Consider the following 19,804-nt stretch of genomic DNA (forward strand, 5'->3'; position numbering starts at 1 on the left):
AGTGCTGCCCTAGCTGAGGATTTGGCTTATACCACTGCCAAAGCCAGCTCCGTATTCTGATTAGTCACATGGTGCAGCCTTGGCATGGGAATGGCATTTGAGTTCCAGTGGCCTCTCATAGATCAAAAGCCACAGCCTGGCCACCCATGGTGTTGCCATGGTCTGTTTGAGCTACATGTTCGCCACATCTCTGGAAATAATAGTCAACTTCTGCTGAATTTGGTATCCAAACTGGAGTATAAGAAAAATTGAATTACTATGAAGCACTGTGCAATAAGTAGTCTGTGACTTCATTTCACTGGTTGGAAAAAAAAGCCACACATCCTAAATAAGGGCCTTGAGACTTATCTGGTATATTTTTGTCTCATCCTGTGACTTGGAGGTGAAGTCTGTAGTTTATGTAGCTCAAGTAACTGGTTCGGGATTCTTTTATTTCCTTAGGTACAACATTGATCCTGGCTTGTACTGTCCATTTTTCTCTCTTGGGGCATGCATGGAAGGTTTGAACTCTTTGTTCAGTCAGCTCCTAGGAATCTCCCTTTATGTTGAGCAGACACAGAGAGGAGAGGTTTGGTCTGAAGATGTTCGAAAGTTGGTAAGTATTCTTGTTCCCAGCATCTGAAGTGCCGAAGGGAAGTTAGACAAGATGGTATGTTCCTCTGAGCTGTGAATCAGGTTTTGTTTTTAAAATCACTTGGGTACCTATCAAAAGGTTGAAGTTAGACCTCAAGGGCTTTATACTCTTTAAGTGCCTTTTGTATGCTTGGTATTTTGTGGCCTTTATAATATGTCTCTGTGTGAAGGGTGCCTGAATCAGAAGCAGTTCATGTGTTTAGAGATTATTGTTGTGCCTTTCAAGCCATCCTTCTGAATGAGCCCTGATAGTTTTTTTAGTTTCAATTTGTAGATGACTGTAGATGTCTGGAATGCTGTAAGTGCATATTGTGGCAGTTGTGTCTTTGCCTCATTTTTAAATCTGTATGTCATCTTTACTTTGAGATTGGTTTTTTTGTCTTTATTTTTCTGCCCTCTTTTTAGGGAGGGTGGAAAGAAAAACTTGGGCAATAATTTACTCATCAGGTTCCCAGGTTCCTGTGTTGTCTTCCCTCCATGTATTCACTGTGAGGTCTTCACTACTCTCCCACCTCCAGCAAAAACGGCTGTTCTTTATATCCTGTGGTTCAATTTGTAATTACTCCTTACTCTTTTTGTTTTTATTTCCATGGTAAATCAGCTTCTGTTGCTGTTCTTCTCAGAAGTCATTTAGGGGCTAGAGACAGTGTTGTTTTTAATACTAATCTGTAACTAGTTTTGAGTGAAATGCAGAAATGGCTGTAGTTTGAGGGACAAGCTGTGAATGGTGTATATTTTTTTTTTCCAACTGAAGTTGCCAACAGATTTGACATTAATTATTCCCAGTTTATTTGTCATTTAGTCATTATAAATCTTTGGATGAGAATACTAATGTCTTCAGTTTATGCATCTTATCAGTGCTTTCACTGTGGAAATTATACTGTTTTTTTCTTCAGGCTGTTGTTCATGAAACTGAAGGTTTGCTAGGATACATCTATTGTGACTTCTTTCAGCGACATGATAAACCACACCAGGTAGCATTTATGATCTGATTTATTTGAATAATGACTGTAGCGTTAGGGCCATTTGTGTTCAATGTAAGTATGGTAAAAGTTACCTTGATTTAAAATAAATTACATTTGAACAAGGAAAGTCTGTAACTTCAGATGTGTTTTTAGGTAAAATATTTTTGTGAGTAACCTTTCATTTAAAAAATGTCACCTGGTAGGTTGAATTCAGGGTTTTTGTTCTACAGAATGACAGGCACTATGAAATGGTGTAGAACTCTGTTTAGAGAAATGGTAGATTTTTGAACACCTGTTTTCTGGCCTACTCTTGCAAGTAAAAACAATCTGAAATCTTACACTCTCCAAAGGTGAAGGCTCATAATGACAACTAATTTTTATTCAAAATTCTACTTAAAACTATAGATGGTTCCGACTGTTGTGGCTCACTTACTCATGCTGTACATGCACACTCACGTGCCAGTATATTAACTATACGATGCAGTACAATAGACACTTTGTAAAGTCATCTGCAAATTACCACCTTTAGTGACGTGGTAAGTGGACAAACTTTAAATCTACATTAGTTGAATATATTACTCTGTTCTTCTAATGTTTCACAATGTCCTAGGAGTGCTGCGCAGTATATTTTATAAAGAAGTTACCGCTGAAGAATGAGGAGAGACCTTAATCTATAAATTATAGATTTGGCACATCAGTAAATTTCTTTGAGCTAGTGATATTTTTTAGAAAAAATTACAGGTTTTGATAATTCTAAAACAAACAAACAAAGTTATTTCTTAAAAGCAACACAGTCTTTTCTTTATGGAGTAAGGTAGTTTAGTTATGAATATGAAGCAAATAATGAAGATGGAGAAACAGCGTGCTGCTATTGAACAACAGAGTTAATGATCATTAAATTCAGCTCGTGTAACTGAGCATATGTTTAGGTTTGATTTAATAGTTTAATTTAATAATTTCATAATTGTTTTAATATCATTGATATAATGACATCAGCGGTCCATATGTTTGCTTTTATCTTGAAAAGGATTGTCACTTTACTGTTCGTGGAGGGAGGCTAAGGGAAAATGGAGAGTACCAGCTGCCTGTAGTTGTTCTTATGCTTAGCCTGCCCCATTCAACAAGGGGTGCACCAACGCTACTAAGTCCTGGCATGATGGAGAATCTCTTCCATGAAATGGGACATGCTATGCATTCTATGCTGGGAAGAACTCGGTACCAACATGTTACTGGTAAGAAAGTTAGCACAGTGATTTTTTTGTTTTTGTTAAATGTTTAATTTCTAGAAGAAGGGAGTAGATAAAAAAAAAAAAGAGGAAAAAGAGGATGAACCAGAAATGGTTGAGTCATGTTCATACTTCTACAGCTTTGATGACTAGAAAATGCAATATCAGATCACCAGATATTATCTAAAACCTAACCAAACAACACTTGACTATTTTTCTTCTCCTAATAAGAATTAGGCGTTTGTGTCTATTTCTGTACTGCTGATCTTTGTTCTAATGGTGGTATCCACTCTTGCAATTTTGCCTTATGTGGAGTTTATAATAATGGAATAGTTGGAGGACTGAATATAAATTGAGCTAAACTTGTACCTAGTGTAAAGCACAATGAATCCTGAGTTGGAATTTTTTTAGGAAATTGAATTAAGGAAAATTAGTAAATTAGTTCATGCAAAGAGCATACACTGGCAATATGGAAAATCTGTAAAGCCAGGCCTTTCCTAGTTGATTCTGATTAAAGCAAAGTTGGTAAATTAAAAACTTATTGTATTTGCAAGCGTGATTAATTGGTCGGCCTTTTTGTTACATGTAAATGAACATGAATGAATATGCGATCACAGCTTAGTGGATGCACTGAGAAGGAATATTGCCTTTTTTTATTTAGTCCCTCTTCTCAAGCTGGGGCAGTGAGTGTATTGACTGACAGCTCGCAGGCTTTGACCTTCTGCAGTTGTGGCAAGTGGGTCAAAGACATGTTCTGGCTAAACTGCTTGGCATGCTGCTTTTCTTACTGCGGGCAGTTTGTGTATCCTCTTCTGTAATAGTCTGCTGGAAATCCCATTTGCAGTAGACAGTAACTAATTGAAAAAACCCCACAACCAAATAGATGAAATTGTAGCTACCTTGTCTGAAAGATTTTTTTAATGTTTTACCATTTTTATATTATGCTAATGATACAAAGGGTAGTCTATGGTAGAGTTATGTGTTAACAGATACTTTGCACTCAGTGACAAAATATTCTTTCTTAAGTCTTCCACTTAAAATAGACTGAGCTGTTTGTAAGTATGTTGCTACTGGACATTTTTAAAACAACTGTTAATACTGTATATGCTCTTTCAGTATAATCTCTATATCAACCTTGGGACGGTTAACTGCTCTCCCCCACCCCTTCAGCTCGTATGGCCTTGCTTGTCTTGACCTCCAGGGCTACTAATATGCCCAAAGTAACTGCTTTGGTGGGGTTCTCCTCTTGTGGTGAATCGTACATGTCTGCATGTCAAAGTCTTGAAGGGGGTGGAAATGCCTAATTCTGAGGCTCAGACTTTCCATGAGCCCCTGTGTATGGTTTCAGCGCTGCCTTAGCTCCAGGCAGTCCCACATCCCAGGGCGCATTTCACTCCAGATCTAGCATTGCAAAAGCAGTGTCGGAGGTCAATCATGTTGTTTCTGCAGAGAACCTTTTTTTTTTATGGTTTGAAATGTGTGACAATCAAATAGCTTGTCCCAGGGATGTCTGTTAGGGGCCTGTCTGCTCTCAGGAGACACTAGGGTGGCGAAGTGTGGAAACCAGATGACTACAGGCTATTGTGAGAACAAAAGATCTGACATTCTAGTTGAGAGGCACTGAGTATTTGACATCTTTCCTACTCTCCCCTGCCTCCCTTTCCTAATTAACATTCCTAAATATTCAGGAACCCATTCTGCTGCTAATTGGCCCAAAACTTGGGTAATACTGTACGTTTTTGACTTAAGATGTGCTTCTTTTTAAGTTAATCTTTCATTATCCTATATGCATTTATTGATTGTTTCATGCATACGTGTGTATAAGATTTTTTAAAAACCTATCTTATATTCCATTTTAGTTTATCATGCAGTAAAGAATACCTACATTTGTTTTACAGGAGGACTAGCTTATCCCAGATAACTGCCCAACCTTTTACCTTTGTGACTTTCAGATAATGTAATTTTTCAAAAGTTTCTTTAATGGGTATTAAAAGAATTCTGTCACTGCATTAAGGAGCACTAAGAAAGTATAAATTGCTGGGGGAACATCAGTGTAGTTCTGCAGGCATTTGTCATGGGTCCTGCTTTGTTTTAGTCTTTTAAAAAATGATTTTCAAGCAACAAAAAAAAAGCATGGCACAAAAGAAGGATTGGAGTATTGTATAAGAACTGAATGACTGGATACCACAGTGTTAGAAGTAATATGTTTTATGTGTTAATGCAGAACTACAGATAGCTAATGTGTCTGTGAAAGGGCCAAATGTGATTTGAAATTGCATCAGAGGGGTATCTAAAAGCAATAAGTATTAGAATGGTTAAGAAAGATACTGGTGAAACCTCAAGCAATGGTTGGGAATGATTTTGTGTCTCTGGTCTGAAGGTGAATTCAAACTGAAGCAGGTGCAGAGAAGAGCTACAATGGATAGTCTTTTGGACTTTATCTTGCCTTTGGATAATACAGTTTCTCTCAATTTAGGAGGTAAAAAGTAGTGTGGGAAATGCTATTTATACTAAAGAGCAGTATTGGTGTGAAACCATTAAGTATAAACAGATTATGAATTCAAATTAAAAACTAGAGAAAGATTTTTAAAGGTCAAAGGAACGATTTTTAAAAATAGTCTTCAAGAAAGAACAGTAGAAGCAAAAGCCGTACTTACATTTAAGGCTAGTTTTGAATGTTGACATTGTCTCTAGCAAAGAAGCACTGAGGTGATGATCCAGTGAGTCTGTTGTTAAAGCCACAACTTTGTACATCCCTAACTTTAATACAGAAATTAGAAAAGCAGCTTTGATTTGGTATGTGTTATACTAAAATAACTTCTACTGTGCAAGGTGCTGATAAAGATTAGAGTAAATAAGGTTTTTGGGAAAGTGATTTTTGAAAATAATAACTGCTATTACCTCATTGCACTTACTTAGAACATGTCTTCAGTCTACAAGAGTGTTCCTTGGATGAATAAGTTTGAATTATAAAGCAAAGTTAATAAAAAGCATAAGTAAGCTAAACAAACAGATGGAAGCTAAAAATTGTAACTGTGAATGGGATTAAGGCAGAGTTTTATTTACATTGTAGTTTGATTTGGGTTTAAGACACTTAAATAGATGTGGTGTTTCATGTAGGGCCAGTTTGGCTGCAGTCTGGTTTAGTTTAAAAAGGGTGTGATCCAGAGCTTTATGAAGTGCCTCACCCAGCTGTTCAAATATTTTGTTTTACTTTATGATTTATAGTAAAATGTGTAGGATTATAATGAAACTTTTCTGGCAATATGTACAATAATGCTATGGAAATAAAATATTGACTTAATAAACAAAAGAACATTGAAGTTCAACAAAAGTCCAAACAGAAAGCTGCAAACCTTTTGGGAAGAGTTAACTAGGATAATAGATAATAGCCATTACCCCTTGATAGCACAAGGGGTAAAGGTTTTAAGCTGAAAGGGGGTAGACTCAGACTAGATATAAGGAAGAAATTTTTCACTGTGAGGTTGATGAGGTACTGGCACAGGTTGCCCAGAGAAGCTGTGGGTGCCCCATCCCTGGAGGTGTTCAAGGCCAGGCTGGATGAGGCTTTGAGCAACCTGGGCTAGTGGGAGGTGTCCCTGCCCATGGCAGGGGGGTTGGAACTCGATAATCTTTAAGGTCCCTTCCAACCCAAACCATTCTATGATTCTATAACTAGCTGTGTTAGTAAAAATAGCAAATGCTAATGTGTTCAATTATTCTACCTCTAGGAACCAGATGTCCTACTGATTTTGCTGAAGTTCCCTCAATTCTGATGGAGTACTTTGCAAATGACTATCGAGTGGTTAACCAGTTTGCAAGGCATTATAAAACGGGACAGGTAGGGAAAATTAATATGTAAAATATTAAAAATAGGAATAAATGTATTCAGGTAAAGAATCACATTTTCATATGTTATTTGTTAATAATATTTAAAGTAGAAATAAACAATGGATAGAAATTATTTTAATATTATAATTTCAGTTATTTAGAAAAAATGTTAATATTCACATTGCAGAAAAGATAAATGTAATCTGTAAAAGAATACCAAATCTGTATATCCAGGGTTCCAATTACATGTTTAAAACTTTCAACCTTTTTTTCTTGCAAAGGTTATGTAGTTTCTACATTACACAAACTTAGTGTAGCAGGTGAACAACTTCTGTGTGAAGCCAGTTATGTGGAATGTTTTAATTTAATTACCAGTAAATTATGACAAAAACTAGTGATTCATCACTGAACAGTCTAAAGTCCATCTTAAAATAAAATGTTGGTACCAAATAATGGAAATAAATGGAAATGATCTGCAGTGTTGAAAAACTCCCATTTTTAGCATGGTGTAGGGTAGCCATTGCAGTATTTTGTGATGAAAAGTGTACTGCTTTATTTAAGATTAGATTAGCATTAGTTAGATTCTGGCAGCTATGAATCTCTGCATCAAAACTCTGATCTCTTTTTTACGTAAAGCTATTCTGTGCCAGTGTACTGCAAGGATCTACTTTCTTTGGGAAATTTGGAAAACAGTGCTCTTTGGAACAAGGTGTTTTTTGGTGGTCACTTTAACACACGTCAAAAGAATATGATTTATATTTGTACATCCATTTCAAAAATACAAACCAGTAAACAATAACCAGAGGTCTTTTTCTAGTGCTTTTGATTGAGGCAAGATTCAGTGTACTCAAATGTGATGGTTGAAGAATAGTCTCCCCACCAATGCAAAACCAAGAAAGACTCTTAAGTTGTGTGGTGTTACATTTCATTGAAGCTTTTTGTCCAATACTAAGTATTCAGTATATTTCAGTATTATGAAAGTGGAATTATGTTTGCCTCCACTGAACAGTTGGAAAAGTATGTTGCATAACTTCTATTTTAATTGATACTGTCTGAGAAATTTGCTCTGTAAATATGCCTTTTTTTTTTTTTTTTTTACAGAGCAATCATTTCTGCAGAATTGATCGCACTAAGAAAGTCTCCTTGAAACCTGGGAGTTAAAAGTACTCAGTTCAGGAGTGTTCTTCATTTATATGTTTAAGTCCACAAAAGAAATACTGCTTTCTAGTGTTCTCTGTAAAGTTCATGTAGTGTTTAAACATTGTGGAGTTAATCTGATTGCATATGAGTTCAGAGAATGAGCTTGACTAAAACATCTGAAAGAGATTTGTGGAACATTATTTATGGCTTTGTATTATCAAAATGGCTTAACAAATCTAAACGATGTTTAGTTGCAGTCCAAAAGCAAAGAACCAGACGCTGTGTCTCATTCGGCATTTCCATAAACTTCTGTTTATTGGTGGTGAAATCTTGCCCTTTCGGAGAGCAATTGCAGAAATTCAGTCTTGAAGGGGACAAGAATGGATTTTGCTGACAGAAGAGAAAAAAGAGCCTGAAGCTGATGTGTGTGGCTTTTGAGGGCTTTAGATGGCTTTCTTTTAATTGCTTTTTTTAGAATTTAGAATGTATTTTTAAGCCATTATCCAACATATATAAATCCACTTTTGCTTATGTTGATTAATCTAAGCTAGTTTTAAGAATCTGATATCAGATTTCTGTATCTGTCATTTAAATACAAATAGATGGAAGTAATCTTTTCTGTTCTTGTGTGGGTGTCCCTGCCCATGGCAGAGGGGGTTGGAACTTGATGATCTTTAAGGTCCTTTCCAACCCAAACCATTCTATGATTCTTGAAATTTAGTGATTGTTAGAGCAATTACTTTTGTCTCTTGTGTATATGTTACAAAGTACTTTGAATAGAAAATCCTAGCTCTCTTACATTTACAACTTCACAGAAATCATTTGGGGCTTATATCTTCTGTGCTTGTTCCCTGAATAATTTTTCTGGTGTGCAAATAGAAATTTGAATCAACATTTTTTTCTCCAGCTTTTCAGTTATTTGAAAGAAAAATGAGTCCACTTTACCCCCTTTTCAAGGGGAAGTAAGGAAGATGGGTGAAACAGTTAAAATGTAAAACTTGTAAGTCCGTTTCATCCAAATGTTTTTCCATGTGATAACTTCCATTAAGTTTCTTCTTATGAATAAAAAGAGAACTTTTCTGTGCAAGAAGGATCTTTCCTGCAACAACTAAGCCAACATAGTTGTGCTGGATGTTGACAGAAGGAGGGCTTTTTACTGACCTATCTTATTGAGGAGGCAGTGCAGACAATTTCAGAAAGCGTGCTTCTTTTGGCATTGCTGCATCTATGCCATAATTTTTGCATGTAAGTTTTAGGTGCTGTCACTTTTAACACTTCTACTGAACATAATTATGTCAGAAAAACTTGGTAGCATAGTCTCAGTTTATGTTTGCCCTTGCCTAAAAGCCAGTTGTAGAAGGACTGATCCTGAGGATCCTCACTTAGGATCAGTGTTTATGCTTGTGGGAAGGGAAGGGGAAAGACGTGTTGTTTTGATTATTAAAACATATGAACTCTTAAAAACTGTTTTTTAGTAGCATTGCAGAAAAAAGATTTGGTGAGCAGGCTTTCAAAGATTAGAATGCAGTATGCATATAGATGTGGATCGTGAGGATCTGGTCCAAAATATCTTGAAGTTTATAGAAAGCTTGTTTCTGCTCTCTGTGCATTTTGGATGGTTGTGCTGTTGAGTACTGAGGAGTGAAAAAGCTTGCAAGCTCTTCTGGCAAAAGGAACAAGTCTTGTGAGTTTGGTTCAAAAAGCTGGACAGACAAAAATATTTGTTCCAAGAAAGTAGTAAGCGTAGTTTCCCTGTCATCTTAAAGATAACTCAAAACAGAAGATCCTTGAGGAAAGAAAAAGGAATAGAGAGGACTGTGTTAGTCAATTACTGAAGCTGAATTACTCAGGTCAGCTCATGAAGTCAAGCTGTACCAAAATGAGGCTGTAACAGTGCTTAAGCAGACAATCTGGTGCATGCATATAATTCTGTGTCCCTATGTTTGTTTGTTTAATTTCATTTGTTAAGTGCACAGATATGTGGTAGGTCTTTCGAGCTAAATCATTTTAAGCTTGTATGTCTTTGGAGGCTCTCTTGAACAAAGGCCAGTATTTCAGCTGTTAAAATTTGAACTGACTTCATTTTTCACAGAGATGGAATTACAAAGACAGTATTGTATTAGCATGATTACAAGAATAAGCCCACAGATAATAAACAGTTGTAATGTGTCACAGTTACTACACAGCAGTAAGGAGTTAAGTGTTATTTGGGACATGGGGAATTCTGTTCTTTTAGCCACCATGGAAGACATGCTGAAAAATTCATGCCAAGATCTTAAAGATACTTAATACAGAAGGATGGAAAAGTGGAACCTAAGGTAAAGCACGTAGTGTTTAAATTTAAAAAATTGAATGGTTATTCAATTAACATAGTTTTAGCCAAAGCCTTTCTTTTAGAAGGAGGATGACAGTTTGATTCTGGTTTCATCAGAGAGTTCATCTTTCAGGATAAGTAAAGTAGTCATGCTGATGCATTTTTTCTTCATTCAGCTGCTTATTAAGGGGCTGTATGAGATTGTAATGGAGCAAGGAGAAATAGTTTCTATTGTCTGAAACAGTACATCTTCCTCAATACATTCAAGACCTCAGCATATCTGTATACTTGACATTCACAGAAACAAATCCTCTGGAGTCTAATTTTAGTTCCCTCAAATCTTAAATTTCAAAATCCCGGAGGTGCTTTGGAAAAAATAAGTTATCTCCTTTTTATAATTCTTTCAGTTTAATCTGATTTTGGCAATGTTTTTCTGGTGCCAAATTCTGCTTGGCTTCTGAATCATGATCACAACACAATCTGTTGAGCCAGATCAGTAGCAGAGGGAGTTTTAAACAAAAAAAAATGTATGTCTTTCTCCTGTGCCTTTTTGTCAATAGGTATTGTCATAAGAATGATTTGTAATTTCCTGTTGATTTTAATCTGCTGAAACAGTAGAGCCTGATCTTCAGGGCAGAGTAGATCTATATTTTTTGTTTGATATTCATATGACTGCAAAAAAAAAGATTTTCTTGGAGGCTATTGGTGTTACCTACATTTTATTTGGTCTCTGGAAAGTGGTGCTAAGCCGTTTCCTGTGGAAAGAGATTTTAGTACCTTGTTACTGATCATTCTGTGTATCCCCTTAGGAGTTCAGTTTAGAATAGGCTAGGTGCTTGTAGCAGAAAATAAGGAAGAAACAGGTGAAGGCAGAGGCTGCCTTTTCCGCAGTCTTCTCTGGCTTGAGATCAGCTGTTTGCAGTACAGTCCAAAGAAGGCAAGACTCTTTTGGGTGGAGAGTCTGTAAGAAATGCTTAGCTCTGAACTGAAAATCAGACCTGCTTCAGTTGTTTCTTGAGCAGGGCTGAATGTGACCAGCTCTCCTTTGGAGCATATAAAGTCTGTCTTTGTCACCGAGCCTTGTTGTTCCATGCCCCAGTGAACTGCAAACTTGGATTTCCCAATTCTGTTGAGGATCTGTGGGACTGTGGCTTACCAAAATGCCAGTTAGAAAAGTCTTAGTGCCTTTTGTTCTATTTATTTTGTATGCCAGCTGAAAGCCTGTGTGCTTAACTTCCTCTTGCCATAATTTAATATAGCTGAAATATAAAATTGAAAATCCGTTATGTTGAAAGAGCTGGTTTGACCTTATTCGTAGGAGTGCTCTTGGCTTTAACACTCTTAAAATATAACTGTGTGAAATATACATGTTTGCTGTTTCCAAGCTTTTCGGTGTTCAGCTTTTTTAACACTAACAAATTACAATTTAGGAATTCCCGTCTAGTTTTCTCATACTTTGCTGTATCCGAAATACAAGTGCCCCTAGAAGAAATGAGTTTTGTTAATTCCATACTGCACTACTTCACTAGGAAATGAAAGTGTCCAAAAAGCTGCCAAAACTTGCTAATAGGTTTGGTGCTTAATAATAAAATCTGTTCAAAATTCTGTTGGTTTCCTTACACAAGGGTTTCTTGCATGACAGCTGAAACTGTGTTGTTGCAAACCCACATGTGCTTTAGTTCTGGGATGAAAAGTTACTGAAGTGCATGGCTCAGCCTCTGTAAGAGGATGAGACAAGAAGTTCAAAGAGCAAGGAGAAAAATTGTCCAACCAAAATACTTCTTACCATTTGTAATTTTTGTCTACTGTGCTTCTTGCCTTAATAACTTTTCTACATAAATAAGTAGTATTTTGAACAATACTAAATCCACTATGGAACCTCAAGGTTGTCGCTACTAACATCACTGTTACTATGGCTGACTTCCCATCTACTCTTACTTTTGCAGTCCGAAATCATAATGTAGTTTGAAATAGAATTTTTCTATTTAGGAAGGGTAAACACTGGCCTAACAAGGATATACTGTAGGATAGACTTCATGTTCATTGGTTCATTTTTCTGTGTTGAAATGTAACAGCTGTGCACATTTATGACTGGCAAAATAGTGGGTGTTGTTCTGTCCCATTCTTGACCCAGCTAACATTTGTCTTGGAGAAGAGGTTACAAGCCTTGGCAAGCTACTGCATAAAATAGCTGTGCAACTTGAGAGTTTTTCTTATCTGCTTTAGCTTCCAGATTCTACAGAGTTAATTGATAACATTTTCCTCACGTGTAACTCCTGTGGAGTTGGGTTTTTATTCTGTGAACATTAACATTGTTTGTCTTGAAGTCATATCATTTGCACAGAATCTGAACGTATGGCTCTGCCATCAGGATGTGTAGACTTTCATGTATTATTTCTTAAACACTTCAGCACACTGTGTAAGTGTAGGTATGCTTTTAGAGTTCAGTGTAATACCAAACATCTGTGTTACATTGTACAACTTGTAGTAACTTTCTTAATATTTTAGCAAGAACCCATTTATTTTAACCATATTTGATATGTTTGGTTAATAAAACTACAAGTAAAAAAAATGCTTGCTAGCAAAAACATCTGTTGAAAAGTTTCAGGAAGCAACAGCAGAAGTGAGGTCAAGCATTCATATACAGATATTCTTGAAAATCTGGCATTGGAAAGTCTTTGGATGTACTTGTAGATGTCGGATGGAAAGTCAAAAAGAGTTTTCTTAATGACTTGAAAAATGTCTCTGACTCTCAGCCTGTGGTGGCATGGATAATTTTATTGCAATAGATGTAGAATAAATATTAAACATTTCAAAGGTTAGATAGCTACTGTTCAGTATGATGAAACATTTTTCTATGGGTTAGGGTAGAACCCTAGTGTGGGAACCTTTTTAGAAGAAAATCCTCATGCAGTTGATTTGTACTAAAGGAGAAAAAACATCAGCAAGGAATGAGAATGTAGGCAATTATGCAGAATGTGAGTGAGATAAGGAGGAACTGAAGGCAAATAATCAGCATGACTAAGTAATTTTAAGGGTCCCATTCCCAGGACTAAAGCAAGCCAATAGTAACTTTGTTGTTAGGAATTTAGAATAATTGTACCCAATTAGTAGCTGCCAAATCTGCAAGAGCTCTGTATAAAAGTGTGTAATCAAGGCATAATAAATGGCTACAGCATGATCATATTGGTCAGCATCTGAGTCCTTACCAGCAGCAGAAGCCTGATGTTGTCCCAGTTGAAGTTAAGAAAACTGCACCGGCTCTATTGGAGTTATGTGGGCCTCTGTGTAAGTCTAATGAACTATGCTTAAAGACCAACGGGAGAATCTGTTATAATATCCGCTTTTGAAGATGAGTCAGGGTGACCTGGGAGGACTTTAACTGCCCCATCTGTTCTTTATCTCTAAAGATAGTCATAATATTTTTAACAGGCATATTAGGGAACATAGGATCAATTTATAGAAGAACAAACACTGAGACACAGTGATTTCTAGATTGCTATGTAAATTATTGACAATATCTTAATTGCCCATATATTCAATGCTTTGTTTAGCAAATGAGATTTTCTTCCTCAATGCAAAGGACTTCAACTATGTTTTTATTACCACCAACATCTTCAGCCTTTTTTAGTAGTAAACATACTATTTACAAACATACAAGAATTCTAAATATATTCTGGCTTTTTTTTTTCAAGCCACTACCGAAAAACATGGTGACAAGGCTATGTGACTCCAAAAAGGTGTGTGCTGCAGCTGATATGCAACTCCAGGTATGTTCTTTGCATTACCGTGTCTACTGTCTATCCAGAACTTACAGAACATATTTTAATTCTTATAATTTCACTAAATTTCAATATAGACACATTATTTAATTATATGCAAATTAGTGAAAATTAATTCATTTTGATATTGATTTTCCTGTTCGTTTTTGTGAACATATTCTGTGCTATTGGCTTGAAGTTAAATGTCTAAATCTGTAGGAAAATATTGTGAAAACTACAGCTTTTGAAAATGGTTGGGTTGTAAGAATTCCCAAATGTGGTTTAAGGTTGAGTTCTTAAATTAACAGAATCATTTAAGGAGAACTTGCAGTAGAGGAAGTATTGCTTTCCTTTGGATGGTTAAAGTGTAGCAGGACTGAGAGATACAGACAACCTTAGAAAAATCAAACTGACTTGTTTATTGACTAGAGTGTGATTTGAGCTCCTTGTCTTCTGTATCTCCAGTATGGAAGTACCAACTTGTTACTGCTATCAAAATTGGTGGCTGAACCAATAAGGCTGTAAGACTTTTCTCTCACAGTGTTAGGAGCAGCACTTAAATTCGTAAACTTTTTATTTTCTGTGGGTAGATGTCATTGATCAGTCATTCTCATAAACAAACTGTCAGTGTTGCTTTTCTTCAAAGGAAGTGTAAGGAAATCAAGGTTCTATCTAAAATGTGTTTTTAGGTTTTTTCAATCCTGCAACAGCAGTTCTCAGATATGAACAGCAGCATTAGGATCCAGCCAAGTTTTTTTACAGTGAGAGGTTGGCTGCATTTAGTATGATTTTTGTGATTTAGTTTTCTTCTTTGTTTTGCCTTAAGCCAGAGCACATAATTTTTGTTTTTACAGTTGACCTAGTGTTTAGGTGAGATAACTCTGCTAGTACCTTAATAAAGGGTAGTCATCATTTTTGAGATGTGGAAAGAAACAAATCTAAAGATCAGATCTTTGTAATTCATCACTTTGAAGTGCCCAAATGATTGCAACCCTGTCGACAAACATGAGTTACACTGGTTAATTGAAGTTGATTTAAAATAAAAACTTACTGAGTATTTACAGTTTGCTGTGTGCAGTTATTTGTAGTGATTTAAAAGTAATCAGAATACAGGAGTGTGGACCTGTAAATGTGTGTCAGTTACACAAATCAAAACCAGATTTAACACTGTTTTCAGTGTATACAAATATTTTTCATTGGTTAAACTTAATGGATTTTTGAATTATGCTTTCAGTGCTAGCTGTTAGTGGCCAGTGCTGGCTGTGCAGCTGTGAACAAGGAGGCTACTACTTCTGGCTATACCTCTCTGACATGAAAATAACTGCACCCTCTCTGCAGGTCTGATTTTGAAATGCACACTCCTGTCTCTGAAAGGTTCTCATCTAGAGATAGGTGAGAATCCAGAAAGAACGTGGGCAAGAATATAATTAATTCACATAGGGTGTTTTTTTGGCAAAAACCAATTCTGGATTGTAATAAAATTTATGCTGAGAATGCTTAGGTGTGGACCTCCATTTGTGAAGTCCACCAACGCAGAGTGATTTGCCAATGTACAGACTGATAACCACAAATGTGATGATCAAGTGCTTTCACATGCACCCTGTTCTTTTCTGGTGTGTCCAAAGCAACTATATATAGATCAGTTTTCCTTTCAACTTCTAATATGTATTAGCTATAATCTTGTCAAGGTTTGAGACCAAATTGACAGTGGGGGGGCTAAATGGGCTTGGATGCCAAGAACACTTTTAAGTCACTGATATATTAACAAGTGATATGGTCTCCTTGTCCTGTTGTGGGGGAGACGGTGTGCTCCAGAAGTAAGTCAAGGAGGGGTCATTGCATCAGTCCCATGAGGTGGGCTGTGCAATCCCCCCTGCTACCGTTGGCCCTCAGCTGCTCTGGAGTCTCTGTAGGGTCTGTCCCGAAGTGGCTCCAGACCCCATAGCTTTAGAACTGGGGAGAGAACACCCACTTCTGGTGGGCTCAGATTCCTTCAGGTGACTGATGATTGACTGGTGCTGGCAATGATGCAGTAATTAAGCAGGCAAGATTCCAAATGTAGTACCTGCAGAAGTATGGACTCATTTCAAAGAGACAGACTGGCAGAGCCTTTATGTATATTAATTCAGAAAAAATGTCCCAGAGAAGTTGATTGCAGGGCAAATATAGTGTTCATACATTCATTTGTAGAAGGGTGTGTTGTTACTCATGCGGAATTAAAAGTATAGTAATTCATTGAAGAAAAACACGTACCTTCAGTCTTCAGATGCGAAAGTATATATATACTACTAATGTATATACCAGAAAAAAACTGTGAATGATCATTCTAATACGTTTCCGTCAGACTTTGCTTAGAGTACATTCTATACTGATGACTAGATGCTATGTAAGCTGTATTTGACCTTTAAAAGAAAGAAAAATATTTACAAATTTTCCAGCAGTGGGGAAAATGCCTAAAGGTTCTTTTGTGTTTTACTGAAATTAGAAATAATCTAGCTACTGCTTAATATTAAGTGTTAGCATGCTCCTCAGCAGTATCATCTAAAATCCTGTGGTCCTGGGATGTGTCTCCCTTTCCTATTTCAAAGGTCTATGTAAACACACAGAACTGTGGTTTGTAGATGGGAGTGCTTGTGGCTGTAAAGTTCATCCAAGTTAATTTCAGGGAATTTTTTTTTTTTTTTAACTATGCTGTCCAGGTGGCCTGACTCAGAGCTTTCTTCCCACACTTTACATGTGCCAGGATCAGGCGAAAGCTTAGAGCTGGCTTCGGTGACTCATTTCCCTATCACCACATTGTTCTTTAGTCAGTCCATTTCACTGAGCTTCAGCTCTGATTTCACCATTGTCTGGCTGTGAGTTGAGCTTTTTTGCTCCAGCTCCCTGACCACAAACTACTTGACTCCAAATTTTACTTTAGAGAAGGTCCACTGCAGAGCAGTTTGCTCTGTCTTGTGAGGAACGCTGAAGAGCAACTGCAAACAGGTCCTAACAGAGCTGGGAGATAGAAAAAAAGAGGATCAAGGCTGGGCTGATGCAGGATGCCAGAGTCTGCGATCAGATGCAGAAATTCCTGATGTTTGGCTTGGGTTTTTGGAAAGGAGAGGGAAAGTGGTGTGAAGTGACTCCTGCAGAGTCACAAAGGCCTAGGGTGGCAAGAGAAAGTGAGTTTTCTAGGACTAATATCCTCTCAACAGATACTCTGTGTTTGTAGATGGGCAATATTAAGTGCTGGCATCTCTGGAGCAGTGTCAGTATCTAGGACACAAAACTTGCAAAGTCATTAATGGCTGATCCTGCAAGTGTAGGTCTTATTGACTGACCTCTTCTCATTAGCCATGTAGGAAGCAAGCAGGAAATTCAGGAGTAGCTTCTGCGAGTCATGGCTTCTTCACCCCTCTCCTTATAACCCTCAGTTTTTGTTGAAAAAAATCAGTTGTCCCATTTGTCATTTGAAAACACTGTCAAAGGATTTATCAAGATTCTGTATGTTAAGACAGCTTATTTGAACAGAAGGAATATGGTCCTTTAGAAACAGTGACATTTTTGGTGTATGTGTTGTATCCTGCCCCCCTCTAACGCTGAATTCTAATAATTAAAGAGTTCATAATGTTTCTGTACCCAAATTTTATAATAAAGAATATTTTCACAGGTTGAGGGGGTTGTGTTTTTCAGATCACATAACGCATCCATTCTTCATGGATGGAGAATGCCTCCAAACAGCCTTTTCTCCATAAGATTTCTGCATGTTGTTGTTATAATTCCTAAAACAGTGTGTTTATCTTATTGGGGATAGTATTGCAGTATCCCTTGGAGTGTGACTGGGCCCAATCTCTGGCCAAATTATTTCCTTCATCCCTTTCCCAAAAGTTTATTGAGGCTCCCTACCGTCAAGTTTCCTATGAAGTGTGCATACCACAGAATGGCTTGACCTGAACTCTTTGGCTTAAATATTTGGATGCAGCAAACTTCTCAAAAAATTGTTGTGTTGCACAGCAATGGGTGTCCTCTTCTTCTGTCTTTCCTGCACTTCCACAGAATAGGAAATCTTCATATTAAAAAGAAATATAGAAATGCTGCCTTTTTTTTTTCCCTGACACAGTCTTCAATCCATGCTTATTTGAAGTTTGCTGATAAAGTGCCAGATACTCTGCTTTGCTATCTTTGTCTGAAAAGATTTTTTTGTTGATGCTGCTTTCCTGATATCCAAATACCTCCGTGATGTAGTCATGTGTCTGTGTTCTGCCGTAGTTCGTGTGCTTCTGCACAAACGTTGCCTCTGAACCAGCTCTTACATCTGTGGTAAAGCACCCTCCTAGTGCAGTGTGTTCTCAGACTACACTTAACCTGTGGCAATTTATTGCTCTTACTGTGAGGGCTAAAACAAAGGAAACATCTGCCTTAGTCCTACAGCGCTTGAGTGGTCTAGCAGAAACTCAGGGGCATCAGCAGCTCCGTGTGCAGCTTATGTTCACTGCCTGGGCTGTGACTTGCCCCTGCAGGTGTAATGTGTTCTTATGGCTGCACACAGACATCTTGGAATAGCTTCTTTTGCTGTGTCCACTCAAATAATAGTAAGTCTTTTTATTAAATCTATTTTTAAAAAATGTTTTCAAAAAGGGGAATTGTTGGAGGGCTTTAGGCTCAAGTTTTAATGTTATTTAAAAGTGCAGGTGATTTATTAGTACTGCCAGTGTTCTCAGTGACCTAAACATGGATTTGTCATAGGTCATGATGGTGGTGGTTGGTGTACTCCAAAAACCCGTTTCTTTCCTTGTATGTTATACTAAAAATAGAAGATTTACAAAACCATATATATTTAAACTCTTCCCTCTCCCTGTTCTCACTCTTCCATTCTTTTCCATATGTCTTTTTTTTGTTGTCAAATGCTAATGCCATGTGCCAAAGACAAACGTGTTTTATCTCTCTTCAGGTATTTTATGCTGCCTTGGACCAAATCTACCATGGGAAACATCCTCTAAAAAAGTCAACCACAGAAATTTTAAAGGAAGTGCAGGAGAAAGTTTATGGATTGCCATATGTACCTAATACAGTGAGTAGAAACACACTGAGTGTATAAGCTACAAAGCTTTTCTTCGATGGCATATTAATACCCTTACCTCTCCCTACCCCTTGCCCTGCACACTCACATGCTTGTTGTTGTATTGTTATGTTGAAAGAGTTTTCTTTCTTTCAGCCACTTTATCTGGAGAATAGGGTGTTAGAAATTTTCAGCTAAAAATCAAAATATAATTAACGTGTCCCTTTTTGTACAGGTGTAGTCTTGTCACACTGAACTTAATTACTTTTTATTTTCTTATTGCGGAAGGCACTGGAAACAATACATTGGACAAAGGGTTTATTCTAGCTTTGCAAAGGATTGTTTGTAAAAGGCAACAAAGCAATTTGTTGCCTGTTGGTGTTTGTATACTGTCAGTGTCAGCATGTGAGAGCAAGTCAGTGTGAAGTAGGACTTGGAAGTGAGTTTTTCTCACTCTACTGCTGTGAACTTTGGCACATCAGTTATTTATCCTTTCATGTGGTATCTGAAAGTGTTAATGCCTTGATTCTACTGAGTTATGTAATTTTGATCTTCATCACGACTAATTGTGCATTTGTTCTGTGCTTTATGTGACATCCAAAGGTGCCGTTTGTGTAGATGATAGTCATGGGATTTCCTGGGCTGTCTGCAGCTCGATTCCCAGATGGAGCATGGCTTGAATCACTGTTTGACACTTTGGTTAGAACACCTAGATCCTTTCTCTGCTTTGAGCTTCTCAGGAAATGTACTTTCCTCCTTAGCAAAAGTGTGACTTTAATTCTCTGGGAAGCGTATTAGGGATCCATGCTTCAGCCCTTTCCTCGTTGAAATGGCACTGCCTCGGCTGGCCTGCCAGAGCCAGGGAAGTGGAAGCAAGATGTCTTCAGAGTACA

At 37.2% G+C, this 19,804-nt stretch overlaps 1 protein-coding gene across 1 annotated transcript; it reads left to right on the plus strand.

Annotated features, from left to right (window-relative positions):
- Positions 1 to 441: 441 nt before the first annotated feature.
- On the plus strand, positions 442 to 18,923 carry LOC104464979 (mitochondrial intermediate peptidase-like; the record flags this gene model as incomplete). The annotated part of the gene is made up of 6 exons (XM_010077861.1): positions 442 to 595; positions 1,530 to 1,607; positions 2,626 to 2,830; positions 6,556 to 6,665; positions 13,805 to 13,879; positions 18,804 to 18,923. Coding segments are annotated over 6 exons (742 nt in total), but the record flags the coding sequence as incomplete, so codon positions are not given.
- Positions 18,924 to 19,804: the final 881 nt, after the last annotated feature.

This window comes from Pterocles gutturalis, unplaced genomic scaffold (genome assembly GCF_000699245.1).
Source record: "Pterocles gutturalis isolate BGI_N339 unplaced genomic scaffold, ASM69924v1 scaffold14928, whole genome shotgun sequence".
Lineage (NCBI taxonomy): Eukaryota > Metazoa > Chordata > Aves > Pterocliformes > Pteroclidae > Pterocles > Pterocles gutturalis.